The sequence below is a fragment of the Raphanus sativus genome, chromosome 1 (assembly GCF_000801105.2).
Source record: "Raphanus sativus cultivar WK10039 chromosome 1, ASM80110v3, whole genome shotgun sequence".
Lineage (NCBI taxonomy): Eukaryota > Viridiplantae > Streptophyta > Magnoliopsida > Brassicales > Brassicaceae > Raphanus > Raphanus sativus.
Window position 1 is genome coordinate 228,949 of NC_079511.1, and position 15,430 is coordinate 244,378.

The 15,430-nt window shown below is 35.1% G+C and overlaps 5 protein-coding genes and 1 non-coding gene across 6 annotated transcripts; 2 read left to right on the top strand and 4 right to left on the bottom strand.

The window, feature by feature from the left end:
* Positions 1–11: 11 nt before the first annotated feature.
* TRNAN-GUU (transfer RNA asparagine (anticodon GUU)) lies at positions 12–85 on the bottom strand. Its single transcript has one exon. It is a non-coding gene; the product is annotated as a tRNA-Asn (tRNA).
* A 1,107-nt stretch (positions 86–1,192) lies between these two features.
* LOC108854817 (transcription repressor OFP12) lies at positions 1,193–2,178 on the bottom strand. Its single transcript, XM_018628488.2, has one exon. The coding sequence runs from the start codon at positions 2,121–2,123 to the stop codon at positions 1,419–1,421; it is 705 nt and encodes a 234-aa protein (XP_018483990.2). The 5' UTR covers positions 2,124–2,178; the 3' UTR covers positions 1,193–1,418.
* A 2,041-nt stretch (positions 2,179–4,219) lies between these two features.
* On the top strand, positions 4,220–6,473 carry LOC108839395 (protein OBERON 2). The gene is made up of 5 exons (XM_018612167.2): positions 4,220–4,375; positions 4,690–5,084; positions 5,164–5,735; positions 5,805–5,865; positions 5,938–6,473. Exons 2-5 carry the CDS (start codon positions 4,709–4,711, stop codon positions 6,363–6,365), a joined length of 1,437 nt encoding a protein of 478 aa, XP_018467669.2. The 5' UTR covers positions 4,220–4,375; positions 4,690–4,708; the 3' UTR covers positions 6,366–6,473.
* Positions 6,474–8,234: 1,761 nt separating this feature from the next.
* Positions 8,235–9,922, bottom strand: LOC130511301 (uncharacterized). Its single transcript, XM_057009392.1, has 6 exons — positions 9,744–9,922; positions 9,444–9,549; positions 9,268–9,309; positions 9,045–9,165; positions 8,723–8,957; positions 8,235–8,623 (listed from the first exon to the last, which is right to left on the bottom strand). The coding sequence occupies exons 1-6, from the start codon at positions 9,798–9,800 to the stop codon at positions 8,405–8,407; spliced, it is 780 nt and encodes a 259-aa protein (XP_056865372.1). The 5' UTR covers positions 9,801–9,922; the 3' UTR covers positions 8,235–8,404.
* Positions 9,923–10,171: 249 nt separating this feature from the next.
* Positions 10,172–11,806, bottom strand: LOC108853633 (uncharacterized). The gene is made up of 3 exons (XM_018627046.2): positions 11,057–11,806; positions 10,813–10,962; positions 10,172–10,677 (listed from the first exon to the last, which is right to left on the bottom strand). Exons 1-3 carry the CDS (start codon positions 11,726–11,728, stop codon positions 10,384–10,386), a joined length of 1,116 nt encoding a protein of 371 aa, XP_018482548.2. The 5' UTR covers positions 11,729–11,806; the 3' UTR covers positions 10,172–10,383.
* Positions 11,807–12,770: 964 nt separating this feature from the next.
* Positions 12,771–13,909, top strand: LOC130499044 (putative B3 domain-containing protein At3g24850). The gene has a single exon (XM_056992948.1). It carries the CDS (start codon positions 12,862–12,864, stop codon positions 13,666–13,668), a length of 807 nt encoding a protein of 268 aa, XP_056848928.1. The 5' UTR covers positions 12,771–12,861; the 3' UTR covers positions 13,669–13,909.
* Positions 13,910–15,430: the final 1,521 nt, after the last annotated feature.

Here is a 15,430-nt window from a genome sequence, read left to right on the forward strand (position 1 = left end):
AAAAAACAATGCGCTAGAAGGAGGGGTCGAACCTCCGACCTTGTGGTTAACAGCCACACGCTCTAACCAACTGAGCTATTCCAGCTTGATGTTGGTTAATAACAACTTCTTCAATATAATTTTAAGAATAAGGAACAAAAACTCTTTCATTTTCCCCTTCATAGCATATGCTATATCCCTCACATATTTCAATCAAACATATGTATTTGTTTAATTAATCTAATAAAAAAATTTAATCTGAATCACCAAATGAACACCTAGGAAAAAAATTGTATATGTAAAATTGAGACGTAGATGATTCTGGACTATCTTTCTCAAACACATGATTATGTACTTGCCCAGGGAGAGTCAGAGACAAGCGGCAGAAATGCAGGCAGTAATAATCCATACCACATTACAAAATAGTCTAGATAACAAATTTTCTCTCCTACAAGTCTCATCTCAACTCCGATTTAGGTTTTTTACCACATTTTCTATGACTTTATTCTTAGACCATGAGTTTTATGTGTAGCCAATTTCTAGTTAATTATATGTTACAACGTATAACATCACATTGGTCGAAATCGTGATTATACTATGCTACTATATATGAGGTTCTTCGTATAGCTATGAAAAATGTATTTCACCATGATAGCATTAAACCAGCGTATTGATAAAATGGTGAAGTTCTATCCGGCCTAAAAGATCCTAAGCAAAAATATAATAATTCAACGTAAAACTCATTGTATATCATTTTTAGATTCTGTATTAATTGTTTGGACGTGAATGAACGTGGGAACATCACAAAAAGCAGAGAAGAAAGTCAAATAGATTCTCTCTAAATTGATACGTTGTGATAAAAGAAGAAGTAATAGTTCCAAATGTCAGTCGACATAGCTTTCTTTGTTTGTCATAGACGTCTTTTTGGTAGTTTCTCCAAAAGACAAACTTTTGAAACAATCATTTTTGTTAAAAAATTTTGAAACAATCATATATCATATGCATCCCAATTAGCTCATTTAGGTAATTAATGTTGTAATCTGCAAATTATATTTTACTATTCGGCAAGATTAATTGTTATTTGTTAACGTAAAAACATGCAGTAAGTTTATTTTACCACTCGGCAAGATTAATCGTTAATATAAAAACAAAATCCACTTTTGAAAAAAAGAAAATAAAAAGAAAATAAAAAAGCTATAGGTACTCAATCAAATTTTACCATATGGATATCCCCGATTCATCATTTATTTAAGAAGGTAAAAACAAAACTAAATTAAAAAAGCAATCTAACTGCATGCGATCGAGACAAAACTGAACGCCTCTCTCGATTTTCTCGTATCATAACACAATTATTACATTTGATATATTTCCTTTTTTGTCCTAAAGCGCTAATCCCAAAAACATAAGTGGTTTTTTACATAACATAAGAACTTGCCACGTCAGTTAGTCCGGTGACCGTCCGATAAGAGAGAGACGAGAACGTCGGCGAAAGCTCTGATAATGAACTTATGTGTATCTTCTGCGTTCAATGAGAGGTAGCTAGCTAACAGCTCGTGCAAGAACTCGTAACGGCGAGCATCTCCTGCGTCTGTAACGGCGTCAAGCATCTCTTGCATCGATCGGCGGAAGTCGTTGTAAGGATCAGGAGATTGCACGCATTGCTTCATGGCGGCTCCTCCGGTTAGAAGCCTAGTAGCAGCGGTAGTAGCAGTGGAAGTTTTGTGATCAAACCGGGGACGGAGATCAGGAGAATCGGTGATTGAGTTGGAGCGGCCAGGTGAAGAGAAGAAAAAGCGACGTGAGGCAAGAACGGCGGTTAAGTCCGGAGGGAGAGTGTCGTCAGGGGCAATACCGTAATTATCAGACTCATACAAGGAGGCGGAGAAGGACGAGGAATTACCGGTGGTGGAGGTGGAGGTGGAGGCGGAGGCAGTGAATGTTGTGGTGGTTGTAGTGGAGGAAGGTTCAATAAGAGGCTTAGATATGCTGTGGCCAGTGGTGGTGGTATCGTTGTAAAGGTTGTTGAAGTTGTTGATGAGAAGAATGGGTGGCCGGTTGGCTTCTTCTTCGGAGGCGTTGGAGGAGGGCTTGATGAGATTTGATGGAAAGCAAAGATGGAAGTCTTTCCACATGGTTCTTGGCATTGTGTTTTTTTTTTGTACAGAGATACTGATAAAATGTATTGAGCAAGTGACTTAAGCTAGTTGGCTTGATTTGTTTGGTAGTATGTATCACGTACATGTCTTTATATTATGTACCACCATATATTCATTGTATATGTTATATGCATTGTATATGTTTACACCATGCACTGTTCTTTGATCTGTGATGTTAAGACCAAATAATCTTCTACTCTTTATTATGCATTGTTATTTTGGGAAGAAATATTACACAAGTTTAAGAAAGTTCAATACACTCATAATTTAGTAAATTATAAAATCAATTTAACAACAAATGTTACATTTAACTCTACCTGATTTGTTTGTTTGTTTGTTTGTTTGTTTGTTTTGATTTAATAAAAATAAATAAATTCAAATACAGAAGGAGAATATATTATATGTTTTCTCCATTTCATAAAATAATACACCCTTATAAAAATTGCAAAAGAAGAAGGATATTGGTCCTTGTAAATACAGCAAGAACTCACGAGGAGGCGATGTCTTGTTACCCTAAAGTGGCCATCTCATGACTTAAAGACGAGAGTTCGATGTTTGTGAATTGTGCAAAGTATACTGATCACTTCACTTCGCAGTTCTTTAGATTGTACAAACATTGATATACATACACTAGTTCAATAATAATATGAGAAACAGTAAACGTTAGCTTGTGAGAGTAAAGGGCCTTTATGCTCTTTATCATTGTTTTTGTGCATAAATAAAAATATGGTATCAAGGAGTCATATAGAGTGTACAATAACCACCCCACAAGTTGTCTTTTCCTTGGAAGATACATCGAGATCAATTTCTATTTTTGTATTAGTTAGAATTCATCATATAGTTTTATTGGATTTTATCACAAGAGGAATCTCATAAAAATGCGGAATGAGTGGTTGTTTTCCTTGGAGGGGGCTATCTATCTCTCTTTCAATCTTTGTCACTTAGTGTCGTTGTTATTGTAGGGACATGCAGAAAAACTTATCGACAAAAAGCTCTCCATTAATGGGAGACATATCAAGATTCAAATCACATGATTGTATCTTGAAGCTGTGAAAGCGCTGTCTGAACGTGAACATCAGACACCATATAAAACTCCATTTAGTTCTTCGTCATGAGACACAATACGGTTCAGCATCGTTTTCATACCCTTTAAGTAGTGCCTGATTGCAATGTAACAATTATGTAATGGACCTACCCACGAATGACGAATCACTGTGACGAATAATCGGTTTAGTCGTGCCGGAAACAGTCGGATAGTTTTGAAAGCAAAGCAAACCGGGAATTAAATACCCCTTAATAGGCCTCTAGGCGTTCGGGTATCCATTGACATTCGGATCGGTTTTTCGGGTTTTCGGGTTTACACTCCTAAGTCCCATACTAAAATTTTATTAGTACGGTCGGTTCGCATAATAATATTTCAGGTTCGGTTCAAAATTGTATTGCATCTTAAAACCTATAAAGTAACCATATATTATACATATTCGGATTATATCGGTTCGGTTCGAATATAACCGAAATAAAAACAAAAAATTTGAAGCAAAACATGAAGAAAAATATCTAAATTGAATAAAAATCAATCTATCACACATAAAATTAATAAAATAATAATAAAATGTTAAATCAAACATGAAAACAAACATCATGGATAAACAATATGTATTGCCTTATAGAGAGTTGACATATTATTTCAATAAGTAAATTATAAAGTATTTATTTATAACTAATTGTGTACTTAAAACATTTATTAAAATTTTAATATTTATTATTGTATATCTTATTACCACAAATATTGAATTTAATAATTGAAATACTTATATATATTTCAAAATATATATATTAACTATTAATTTCGGATTTTTTGGGTTACCTTTTCGGATTGTTAATAACACTTTGAGTTAAGATTTTTTTATACCATTCTACAAAACCTATTCGGGTATTTTTCGTTTGTTCCGTTCGGATTTTATGCCGAGGCCTACCTTAAATTCATTTTCTTATTAGAGACGGCCCAAGTATAGCCCATACACTGCCCAAGAACGGCCCAATAATAGGATTGTTATTGTGAACTTTGATATCTGAAAAGCACTTGGCTTTCTCCGAGGTTCAACATACCGTCGTTTCATCCAAAAAGCCACTCCTCCGAGTGTGACGGACGGCCATTGTCGCGAGGGAGAAGAAAGAACTAATCATCGTTAAGATCTCAAGATATTGATTGATCGGTGTCAACGAAGTCTCTGGAGATTGTACGTTATATATCTCTCTCTCTCTCTCTCTTCCTTATTTCATCGTCTGTAAAAAATGGATTTGGTATGGCTGATGTGATGTTTCTGCTTCCCTGAGATATCGAAATAAAACAGTTGTTTCGTTGTTGTTGTTGTTGTTGTTTGGATTTGGATCTTCTGTATCATAAACACAGTTATTGGAGCTTATATTAATGGTTTAACTGTAGCATTTTAATTTAAAAACCGTATGAATGAGTGTGTGTATATATATACTATACTGTATATGCTAATTCTTATTTTGATTTTTGTAATGGTATTTTGGATTTTGATTCCAGGTATTATATTAATATCATCATGGACACTGATACCACTACTACTACTGAGCAAAGTAACAGAGAGTTACCACCTCCTCCTCGCCTTCATCTGAGGCCAGTAAGGCCAATGGAATCCGGTGTTGGCTTACCCTACGCACCTGAGAACTGGCCTAACCCTGGAGACACGTGGCGCTGGAAAGCAGGACCTAGAATCACCGGCAAAGGCACCTTTTTGGACCGCTACTTATACCCTCCCAAGCACCTCCCCGGTTTATCCAACACTGAGACCATGCGTAAAGGCACCGCCTTTAGGAGCAGGCTCTCTCTCCAACGCTACATTCGTCTTGCCTTCCCTGACGCAGATGTCCGCAAGTTCTTTGCTTCTTTCAGCTGGGCTATACCTAGCACCACAGATGGTCAGGTCTCTACTTTATAAATATGATAAAAAAATACTATATCTGAAACTAATATTAGCTTCTTGTTTTCTTGGCGTAGGCATAAGTGTGAAGCGCTCTGTATTGCCAGTGTATAATAATAGCTCAGATGGTGAAGATCCAATGCAGGCTGCTGACGTTCTGGTTTGTAAGGCTGGTAATGACAAATGCTGCAGCCTGACGATGCCACCACAGAGTGAAACAGAAGAAGAAGCGATGATGACTTGTGACATTTGCTGTGGTGAACCTAGTTTCTGCGTTGACTGCTCTTGCATCCTCTGCTGCAAATCGATAAGCGGAGAGCATGAAGGTTACAGCTACGTCAGATGCGAAGCTGTGGTTTCCGAGGGTCTTGTGTGCGGACATGTTGCTCATATCAGCTGTGCTCTTCGAGCTTACATGGCTGGAACGGTTGGAGGGAGTATCGGGTTGGATGCTGAGTACTACTGCAGGAGATGCGACGATAGAAAGGACTTGGTTCCGCATGTTAACAGGTTCCTGGAGATATGTAAGACTGTGGAGTACCAAGGCGATGTGGAGAAGATCCTTAATCTCGGTATTTGTGTCCTGCGTGGCTCGCAGAGAGTCAGTGCTAAGGAGCTGCTCAACTGTATCGAATCAACGGTCATCAAGGTACAGTATATATACTGTGTAAAGCGTGGTAGGGTTTCTCCTGAAACTAAAGAACCTAATCTTTGACAGCTTAAATGTGGCACGAGCTTGGAAGATCTTTGGAATGATGATACACCTACTATATGGTCAGGTAATATCACTCTCTTCACGATCTCTTACTTTGTGATTATGTGTTAACATGTTAACTTCGTCTTGGTTGTAGATTTCTCTGACAGTGGAGACGGTAAAGACAATGATGCATTGCAAAATCTACAAGACGTGACACCGATCGAGCCAATACCATTCAATCACGAGGCAGAGATGCACAAACTGGAGGAAGAGATCCGTGAGGTGCTAAAAGCGCTGAGGGAAGCTCAGGAATCCGAGTATCAAATCGCTGAAGTCAGACTTCATGCTCAGAAAGAATGTCTCGGTGATCTGTATAGGCAACTTGAGGAGGAGAAGTCAGAGCTGTCGAGGCGTGTGTCATGTACAGATGCAGATAGCTTGATGACTAATGTGTTGAAAAGATTGGATCAGATAAGGAAAGAAGTGACAAAGCTTAAGGAAATGGAAGAAGTGGCTAAAGGATTTGGGAGGACTCCTAGAGGAATCCTTGAAGAGTACTTTCATCTAACAATCGAGGAGTAGAGAGCATAGCAACAATTATAAATTGTACATTGTCTGCTAAGTTCCTTTGAATACTTCATCTGTGTACCCAAGTTTTGCTTCACCAGTATACATAATCATCTTGCTCTACAGTTCATAGAAGGTACCGAGAAGATCTTAAAAGCCTCAACACTTTTTATTACACAATAGATTCAAAATGACAAATATGGAAATGAAACCTGGAGCCATGTATATGATAAGTTAATGGGGCTTACAGAAACTCAAGAAAAATTCATCGTGATAATCATCAAGCATTCTTGTTTTGTCTCTAAGCAAGCTCGTACTGAGGAGCGCTTAGTGGAATCCATTCTCAAATTAATAAATGAAGAGATGAATCCATTCTGAAATTAAACGATAAAACTAAGTGCAGTTTTCATTAAAATACATAAAACACCACGATATCAAAGATAGAAAAAAACCACATGCAGTTTCTATTAAAATGCATAAGACATCATGAAGTCAAAAATAGTATTATTCTTTCAAAAATAGTTTTGTTCTTCCTAGATCAACATATTTAGAAATTTCAAAATCTTCAAAAATTGTTGAAAGGAGTTTCTAACTATTAGAATGTGATGATTATATCATGTATACAAAACTTTTTTTTGGAAAAAAATAATAATTTTAGTGATACAAAACGCATTTAAAGTGGTTTATACATATTATTGAAATAAATAAACATTTCCAAACATTTATCTGAATATATAAATCAGATATTGTTCAAATGATTACTAGCTTTGTTTAGATTGAATTCTAACAACAACATTGTTTTAACTTTACAAACAAACTTATTCACCATTCTAACTTCCAATGCAATTGTTAATGCATCAATGCACCATTTTCTGTTAGGTATTATTGCTTTTAAAATTTATTGTTAACTTTTCCGAAACATAAAAAAAAAGAAGAGAAAAAACATAAACTACGGAAAACAAAACTAGTCAGTAGGGGAAAACCAAATAAATCGCATTAAATCGAACAATATAAGTAGTCTCGACATAGTTGTTTGAGCTGCTAAACAACGGTTTTGGATTTATATTCTCCAAACCTCTCCCGCCTTCCTGACGATCGACGGGATTCAAACGTCGGCGATCTAATCTCTCAACCGGTGACCTACTCTATCGGCGATCTCGTGCTAGTACCGGTGATGTTCTCCTTGTCTCTTGTTTTGTCACATCAGTAGAAATCAATGTGTGATATGTCCTCTATACTTCTATTTACACATTCTTCCTTTTACTAATTATGTACTAGGATTGTACCTGCTTTACGGGCGGGTGAAAATGAATGAACAACCGAATAAGTAAATATAAGATGTTTTAAATTTTAATTTCCCTCTAAAAACTTTAACTTAAAAAATAATATTAGCTTTCATTATTTATATTTTGCTATTTATCAGAAATTATATGATTATCTTACCATTTAAAAGTTTGTCATGAATATGTAACTGTTTTACCTTTTTAAAATTTTGGTTCTACCTTTATTATGTTAATAAGGAGAATGAATTTTCTATCACACAAAAATTATGAATTATTTTTTTGTTCTTAAAAGTTGGTTTGTTCAATTCACTGGCATTTTCTTCTTCTTTTTGCCACACAATTATCTTAAATATTTAATTTAGATAGTTACTATTTACAAATAGTATATTTGTTTTCACAGATGATCAAATAAACCATAAAATACATTGAGTTTTTGAAAAAGTACTATTGATTAGTTTTTAATTATGATTGTTGCTATTTGAGACCGCAGACTCCACCGGATACATTTTAGTAGCGGATTGGTTGTCAATTAAAGGAATTAAATATAATTTAGAAGCTAAATACTTGATGATTCCATCAATATTCGAACTGTAGCAGGATGTGGATGTCTCAAACATTTTTATTACACAATAGTCCTTCATAAAATGGGATTCCAAATGATAATTCATGGAAATGAAACCTGATATATAATATAAGTTAATGGGAGCTTACAGAAACTCAACAAAAGTGAAAATCATCAAGCAGTACAAAGCATTCTTGTTTAGTCTCGTCTTAAGCACGTTCGTACTGAGGAGTACTATTATTAACGGAAGCTTCTTCACGGTTTTTCCGTCTCTGTCTTCGTTGAGCTCTCTTCTGTTTGCGAGTTTGCGCTTTGCTTGAAGCTTTCGCATTAACCGGCGCAGCAGGAACGCTCTCTGTTGGTTCTGGTCCACCAAATACACCGTCAAGAGCATCTTCTTCATCCGCCATTTCGCCATCCGAACTTCCCTGAATAAAGATTCAGATTACACACTGATGCAAAGCATTCGCAGAGGCTTGTAGAATTTTTTAAAAAAAAAGAAGTAAGATTAGATAGAAAGCACTCACAGAGGTATTTTGGAGCACTGGTTTAGTCTTTGAAGCATCAGTGTTGTTGGTTCTCTGAGGTTTGGCATCATCTACATCATCATCATCATAAGAAGCGGGGATTTCAGTGAAAGTTCTCCTCTTACGCCAGCGCATCTGAGGTTTCTCTCCTTGATCGTTGTAAACAGCTTCAGGGTAGAAGTGCTTGGACATAAGCTGCCATCTCCAAGCTTCACCTCTGTTGTACTTGACTAAGCTGTAGTAAAAAAAAGAAAGATAAAAGTCAGAATAAAGAAATGACCAAGACCATAAAAGTCTGAGAGAAAAGTATTTGCTTGCTTACACATTGACAAGCTCTCTCTGCATACGTGTAGCATCTTGCCTAAGAATGTTATCAAGGCATGAAACAGCAGTAGTGGAGTTTGACCAATCCCAAGCAGCAGTAAAAGCCGCCACAGCAGGTACTGGTTGGTAGTGATGAAAAGAGGATGATGAAACATTGAAAATAAAAGATAATGATCAAGAAAACAAGTAAGCAAAGTCCTAAAAAAAAAAAAAATACTTACAAACTGTAAGAGGAAGCTTCAGCATTTTCATCTTTTTCGCCACTGAAAAGAAAACACACCACACAAAATCAGAAGAGTAAACTCTTATGAATCAAAGTAAGTAAGAGCGCAATGAAGAGACAGACTTCTCCACAACACTTTGGTGAGGCAAAATGAATAAAAAAAGTAGTACTCACCTTGCCAACCTAAACCACCAGCTAGACCAGAGGCAAAGCCAGCAGTCCAGAGAACTTTGAGATGGCAAGAGGCAATCACACTCATCTCTTCCGCCGTTATCTTCTCCTAAAATACAAAACCAAAGACTTAATTTTTTTTTCTTTTCAGTTCAGAGAATTAATTACACACATCCTCAAATCTTAAAGCTTTATCCTTTACAACATATGAAGATTAAACTCGAAGAAACCTAATTGAACAAAGAAAGCAACCTCTATCGATTAAAAAAGTGTGCATTTTTTTGGGGATTAATTGAAAAAAACCTGCTCGGGTTTATTGGCGAGGGCGAGATAGAGCTGATTCAAAGCGGACAACGCCATTGTCGTTCCTTAAGAATCAATTTCCAAGCAAACGAATCGAGAAGCGACTCGACTCTCTCTTCCTGATGATCCAACAAACTAACTTTTTATAAGTCTCTTTCTCTCTCTCTCTCGCAGACAAAACACAAAGCCACAACGCTCAACCTCCAGCGCGATCACGAAAGAACCGGTACGAATCAGGTTAACTTCGGTTTAAGTTTTTGTATCGCACACATTAGACCAGAAATTTCCCACATTCTCTTTGACATTTTCACAATATTACAGAAAAAGGTATCGAACCGAACCAAAATTTTATAAACCAGTTGATGTTGTTGTAACCGGTTAGGATCGAACCGAACGGAATAAAACTTGTATTTGAGCCTGAACCAAACTGTGAACTGGATGGTATTTAACAAAAACGACAGCGTCTATAGTTCTCCCACAAGTTAACAGTAAACCAACAAAGAAACATGACTATACTATTACTACCTAAAAGATGATGATGATGATGATGATGACAAGATGTCAGTGCTTGAAAGGAAGAGAATCAACAAAACGATTGCTTTTTTTCTTTTCTTTTTTACATAGTTCCTTGTGAGTTTGTTTAAGTTGGTGTCATTGTAATGCTAGCCTCTGATACCACTTCACTATACAGTTTCCTTGAGTCTGAAAACATCCAGAAAAGCTCCCGGTTTACATTCTTTGCTGCTTGGACCATCTTGTGTGTCAGGAGATCAATGGTCAGTGACAACAAACTCGAACTCTCCGTCACTGAGCTTAAACTGTACTCAAGAACCCATGTGTTAGGATCTAATTGCAGAACCGATGTGCTCCATTTTGTTTTCCTCCACGAAGTGTTGACCTCATGTATTGAGTAACCAAATTTCCCTTCTGACCACTTCAGTGACAACATAAAACAGACACAAAGAAAATAAGTGAGTTCAATCAAACTCAAGTTGAAGCCAATCTTTTGCAATACATCAAAAACAGATACTAAACAAAGAAAGCATTGAGATTTGAATGTGGTAGTTACCTCAGTTACTCGGCCTGATAAGACGGTGATCGAACTTGAGGAGAATCCAGTACCGAACAGTCCAGCTGTCTGCAAAGGCCATCCCCATATACTCACTTCTTCAGTGGCGGACTTGTACAGAACACACTTTGAGTTCAACATAGGACCACCCTAGAAATTAAATTAAATTAAATTAAAAAAAAAACAGAACTTTTCAAATCCGTCACATTAAAAATCGAAACTTTGGGTGAAAACTGGAATATACCTGATTGAATTTCCATCTGGATTTGGAATCTACGCAGCTACAAAACTTTCCATTTTTAGCAAAACCCTTTAATTCATCTTCCGAGATTCTCATCTTCGCGCCTAGATCCCTAGCAGCCTGAGATCTCTCCCCAGAGATTCTCACTATCTCCTCTGTAAACTCAGGTCTCAAAACCCCTCTAACCACCCAACCAAACCCTAACTCCAAACACAGAACCAAACCAATCACCAACACCACTTTCATAATAACAACGCAAGTCAGTGACTTTCTCTTCTTCTCCTTCTTCCTCGGTTCTTCATTCTTCACCACTTTCTTCTTCCTCGGCTGAGAGATCTTCTTCACCTTCGATGATATTGGGCGAGAAACAGAGGCGGGCGTGGTGATCACCACATCCGGGTCAAACGAACTTGGAGTGGACTCTACGGTGGGTTTGAAAGCGGACGATGATGCGTAGGAGAGCTTGGTGAGGGAACTTCTCTGCACGCTGAGAGGCATGAGATCGAGCGTCGCGTTGAGGCTGTCGAGACAGATCTCGCAGCTGCAGTTCGCGTCTTTGCGACAATCTGGGAAGTAGCAGTTACTGTTGTCTCTCCTCTCTGAATCATCTTCCGTGGAGACCGTAGTTGTCGTCGTCGTCGTCGTCATCGTGCTGCTCGGTGATGATGATGCCATTGGTTTCTCAAAATCTTTTCCTCTGTTTGGTGATTTTCTTTTAACTTCTCTCTGTTTTTTTTTTGTTTTTTTTTTTATAAATTGGCTCAGATTTTGTCTTTATTTATTTATTGTTTCCTTCAGTTTCAAATTTAAATGTCAAGTACGTAGTACCCAACGGTCCTCTGATTTCGGCAGTTTTTGCTTATTTAAAATTTTACTGAAAGGTTGCAATACTGGATTAGTTTTTCTTTTTGGAATAAAACTCTATGAAATGGCCAACTCTTATAGATTCCAATATAAAATTACTATTTTACATGACATGAAAAAATAGATCCCTTTCCAATAACTTATGTGGAATAAGTGGAAACAAGACAAATGTAGGATGTAACTAGGATGCAGATTTTTGAAATAAAATCTTCGTGAATGCTTAATTTCTTTGTATTCCAAAATGTTTACTAGTTAAAATGAAAAAATGAAAAAAAAATATATTCCATTTGGTTTCATATCCTTCCATCTTATTTTAGAAAATATACATTTGAAATATCATTTTACGTCAAGAAGGTTATAGAATTAGTGAAATGCTAATTTCACTATTTTTTACTATATTTACTATTTCATTTATTTTTTATTAGTCACCGTAGTAATAAAACATTCAGAATTCATTCAAAAAAAAACATTCAGAATCAAAAAGGTACGTGAATGAGATGGAATGAAACAAAATTAAACTAAGAATTTTTTTTTAATAATGTTTAGATATTATTGAGAAAATATATCTGTAGCTCAATTACTTTGCCAGCAAAAAAAATACAAAACAATAAGGTTTAGTTTAAGAAGATATATATGGAACATTTAATACATGGTGTATATTAAATTATCTTTAAGAGATGTTAAATTTAAAAAATTATTAAATTATAAAGAAGATAACAATAGAAAATCCCATAGAATCCGGTAAACAAAATCTATGAAATATTTATCTACTTGTTTTTAATCTAGATTTTAACTTCTGTTATCAATGGAAAAACAATATTAGTTAGTATATATTCAAAAGACAGTTAGCAAAACAATTTTCTAACATTGATTCGGTCTCTATCATTAATTTCATTCTCTGCTTTTTTATTCTTACAACTCGAATTTTCGTTCCAGTTGTAATAATGAGAGGTGAAGATGATCACTATCTTTCACGTATGAAAAAAGATTGGCCAAATATACGTGATAAAGTGACCAAGGCGTTAGAGGAAGCGTTGTTGCGCAAAGCTAAGTCTCCTTCATCACGCATTATCAAGTTTGACCTTAACGAACCTCCTCCTCCTGATACGGATGAAGAAGAGCAGATCAATGAAGCAGAGATAAGATACCATAAAGTTTCTAGTGGAGCTTCTTCTAGGTTTTGTAGCAACATTGACCTTAACAAGTCCCCGAGAGAAGAGCCACCAAACCACGATCACAACATCACTAAGAACCTACTAAACCCTAATCCTGGCAAGAGACCTCTCAAGCGAAAGGGAAGGGGTAGTGGTAGGTTGGATAAGGCAAAGAAGCAAAGACTCAAAGCTGCTTTGGAAGTAGAAGACGCGAAGCTCGTCTTTGAGAAGACTTTGTCCGTGAGTGATGTCAACCCAAACCAGAGCCGTTTCTTAATCCCTTTCAAAAAGCTAAAAAGAAACGACTTCTTGACTCAAGAGGAATCGAGTTTCTTAGAACAAGAAGAAGGCAACAAGGGCGGGAAGCCTGGAGTGGAAGCGTTTCTCGTGGACCAAAGGTCTGAAGCTTGGAGTTTGGTTTTCAAGAGATGGGTGATGAAGAAGAAGGAGAGCTCTCAAAAGGGTACATTGAACTACGTTTTGAACCGTGGCTGGAACGACATCGTTAAGGAGAATAAGTTGAAAGCCAAAGACAAGATTAGTCTCTGGTCTTTTAGGTGCGACGGTGTCCTCTGCTTTTCCCTAGTTAGTAACTAGTAGTTACTCATCCTCCCACCATTAGCACATAGTAGCTCTTCTGCTATCCCTAGCTCATGATTGTTTTTCTCTTTTTTTTTTTGCATGTGGTAAATTCTTCATTGATATGGACTCTAGGTTTTTTAAGGACGTTTAGTTAGTAGGGTTTTTGGTTTAGTGACTAGTTACAAAAATTATATGTTGGGTTTTTTTGGTTGACATCTTTGTTGGAATTCTTCTTCATTGTTCGTACGTAGATGACTATTTGTTGTTTCTGATTCCGTTGCCATGAATCTATGTTTTGTTTATTTTTGATTTCAGGATGAATGATAATACAAAGAAAACACTCTCAAGCTAAGTTTCTTTTTTTTTAACTAAAGAAGCTACTATAAAACAAAGGAAAACAACTAGCTAGATTGATCAGTCATCACTTTACTTCCAGTATGTTTTCTGTTCTTGTTTATTTGCAATTACATTTTTAAGATTACTCATCCGGGAAGTTCTTGAGACCCATATGACTAAGCCGAAAAGAAACTTTAGTTTTTAACGATTTGGTGTACCAAAAAAAACTTTTTGATGATTTTTTTTTTGGGAAAATTGCCAATAGAGAACAAAAAAATAAGGGTGTTGTCCCTTTGATATAAATCATTTTTTGTCCAATTTTTCTCTTTTTTACCCTTTGTATTTCTGAAAACTAATGAAATAAATACTTTTGTGAATAAAAAAAATACTAAAAATATAAAAAATTAATAAAACACCTATATACACATGCTGGTATTTTTTTTTTCAAAAAGTTGATAAATAAGAATTTGAAAATACGTTCTACTAAAGATAGAATGTGCCTTCTACAGAAAATGGTATAGTAAAAAGCGATTTCTAAAATAAACACGTTCATCTACTATTTTTAGAACATACATTCTACTATTTACTAATTTTCTAAAAAAGTAGAATGCGCATTCTACTAATCCTAAATCTATCTACTTTTCGTCCAGAAGCATCTTCTACTTTTATTAAGTATTCTAAATTTCGCGGAATGTGTTTTCTAAAATGTACTCTTCCGTCTACTAAAAGTAGAAAGCGTGTTCTGGATTTTTTTCAATGTTCTAAACTTTTAGAAGGCGCCTTCTACGGATAAAATTACCTGATTTTTGCAAAAATTAATGAAAATTTCAGTTAAAGAAATATTCTAAAAATCTCCTAAAAATATTCTAACTTCCTAAAACGTGTTATTTTCGATTTTGCTTGTCAAAATATTTTAAAAAATGATTCTCCCTTGTTTTATTCATTAATCTATGGTTTTCCATAGTTTTTCTTTTGATTTTTTCACAAACTATTGTTCTCTATGATACATATCTATACAACATGTGGTATTTTGAAATTAGGTGCAATTTTTTGTAAAGTTTATTTATATTTTTATAAAGTTTACAAATTTTATTTTTATTAAAAGTTTTATTAAAAACATTTTTAAAATTTATATTTTTATTAAAAAGTTTGATAAAATTAAAATGGTTACAAAGGTTTTAAACTTTTTATAAAAATAAAACTTTGTAAAATGTTTTTTTATAAGTTAGTTTAAAGTTTTTATTAATTTTTTTTGCAAAGTTTTATTTTTATTTTTATAAATTTTAAATTTTTTATTTAATTACAATTTTATTAAAAAGTTTTAAAATTTTTATAAAAATAAAACTTTGTAAAATGTTTTTAATAAGTTTATTTAACGTTTTTATTAAAAATTGTAAATTATTTTTATTTTTACAAAGTTTATTTTTATTAAATAAAATTT

Coding starts and splice junctions, on each gene's coding strand:
- LOC108854817 (XM_018628488.2), bottom strand. CDS start 2,123: ATGCCAAGAACCATGTGGAAAGACTTCCATCTTTGCTTTCCATCAAAT.
- LOC108839395 (XM_018612167.2), top strand. CDS start 4,709: ATGGACACTGATACCACTACTACTACTGAGCAAAGTAACAGAGAGTTA. Junction 5,736..5,804: donor TCGAATCAACGGTCATCAAG/GTACAGTATATA, acceptor AATCTTTGACAG/CTTAAATGTGGCACGAGCTT. Junction 5,866..5,937: donor TACACCTACTATATGGTCAG/GTAATATCACTC, acceptor TCTTGGTTGTAG/ATTTCTCTGACAGTGGAGAC.
- LOC130511301 (XM_057009392.1), bottom strand. CDS start 9,800: ATGGCGTTGTCCGCTTTGAATCAGCTCTATCTCGCCCTCGCCAATAAA. Junction 9,166..9,267: donor GAAGCTTCCTCTTACAGTTT/GTAAGTATTTTT, acceptor ACTACCAACCAG/TACCTGCTGTGGCGGCTTTT. Junction 8,958..9,044: donor CAGAGAGAGCTTGTCAATGT/GTAAGCAAGCAA, acceptor TTTTTACTACAG/CTTAGTCAAGTACAACAGAG.
- LOC108853633 (XM_018627046.2), bottom strand. CDS start 11,728: ATGGCATCATCATCACCGAGCAGCACGATGACGACGACGACGACGACA. Junction 10,963..11,056: donor CCAGATGGAAATTCAATCAG/GTATATTCCAGT, acceptor TTTAATTTCTAG/GGTGGTCCTATGTTGAACTC. Junction 10,678..10,812: donor TATCAGGCCGAGTAACTGAG/GTAACTACCACA, acceptor TTGTCACTGAAG/TGGTCAGAAGGGAAATTTGG.
- LOC130499044 (XM_056992948.1), top strand. CDS start 12,862: ATGAGAGGTGAAGATGATCACTATCTTTCACGTATGAAAAAAGATTGG.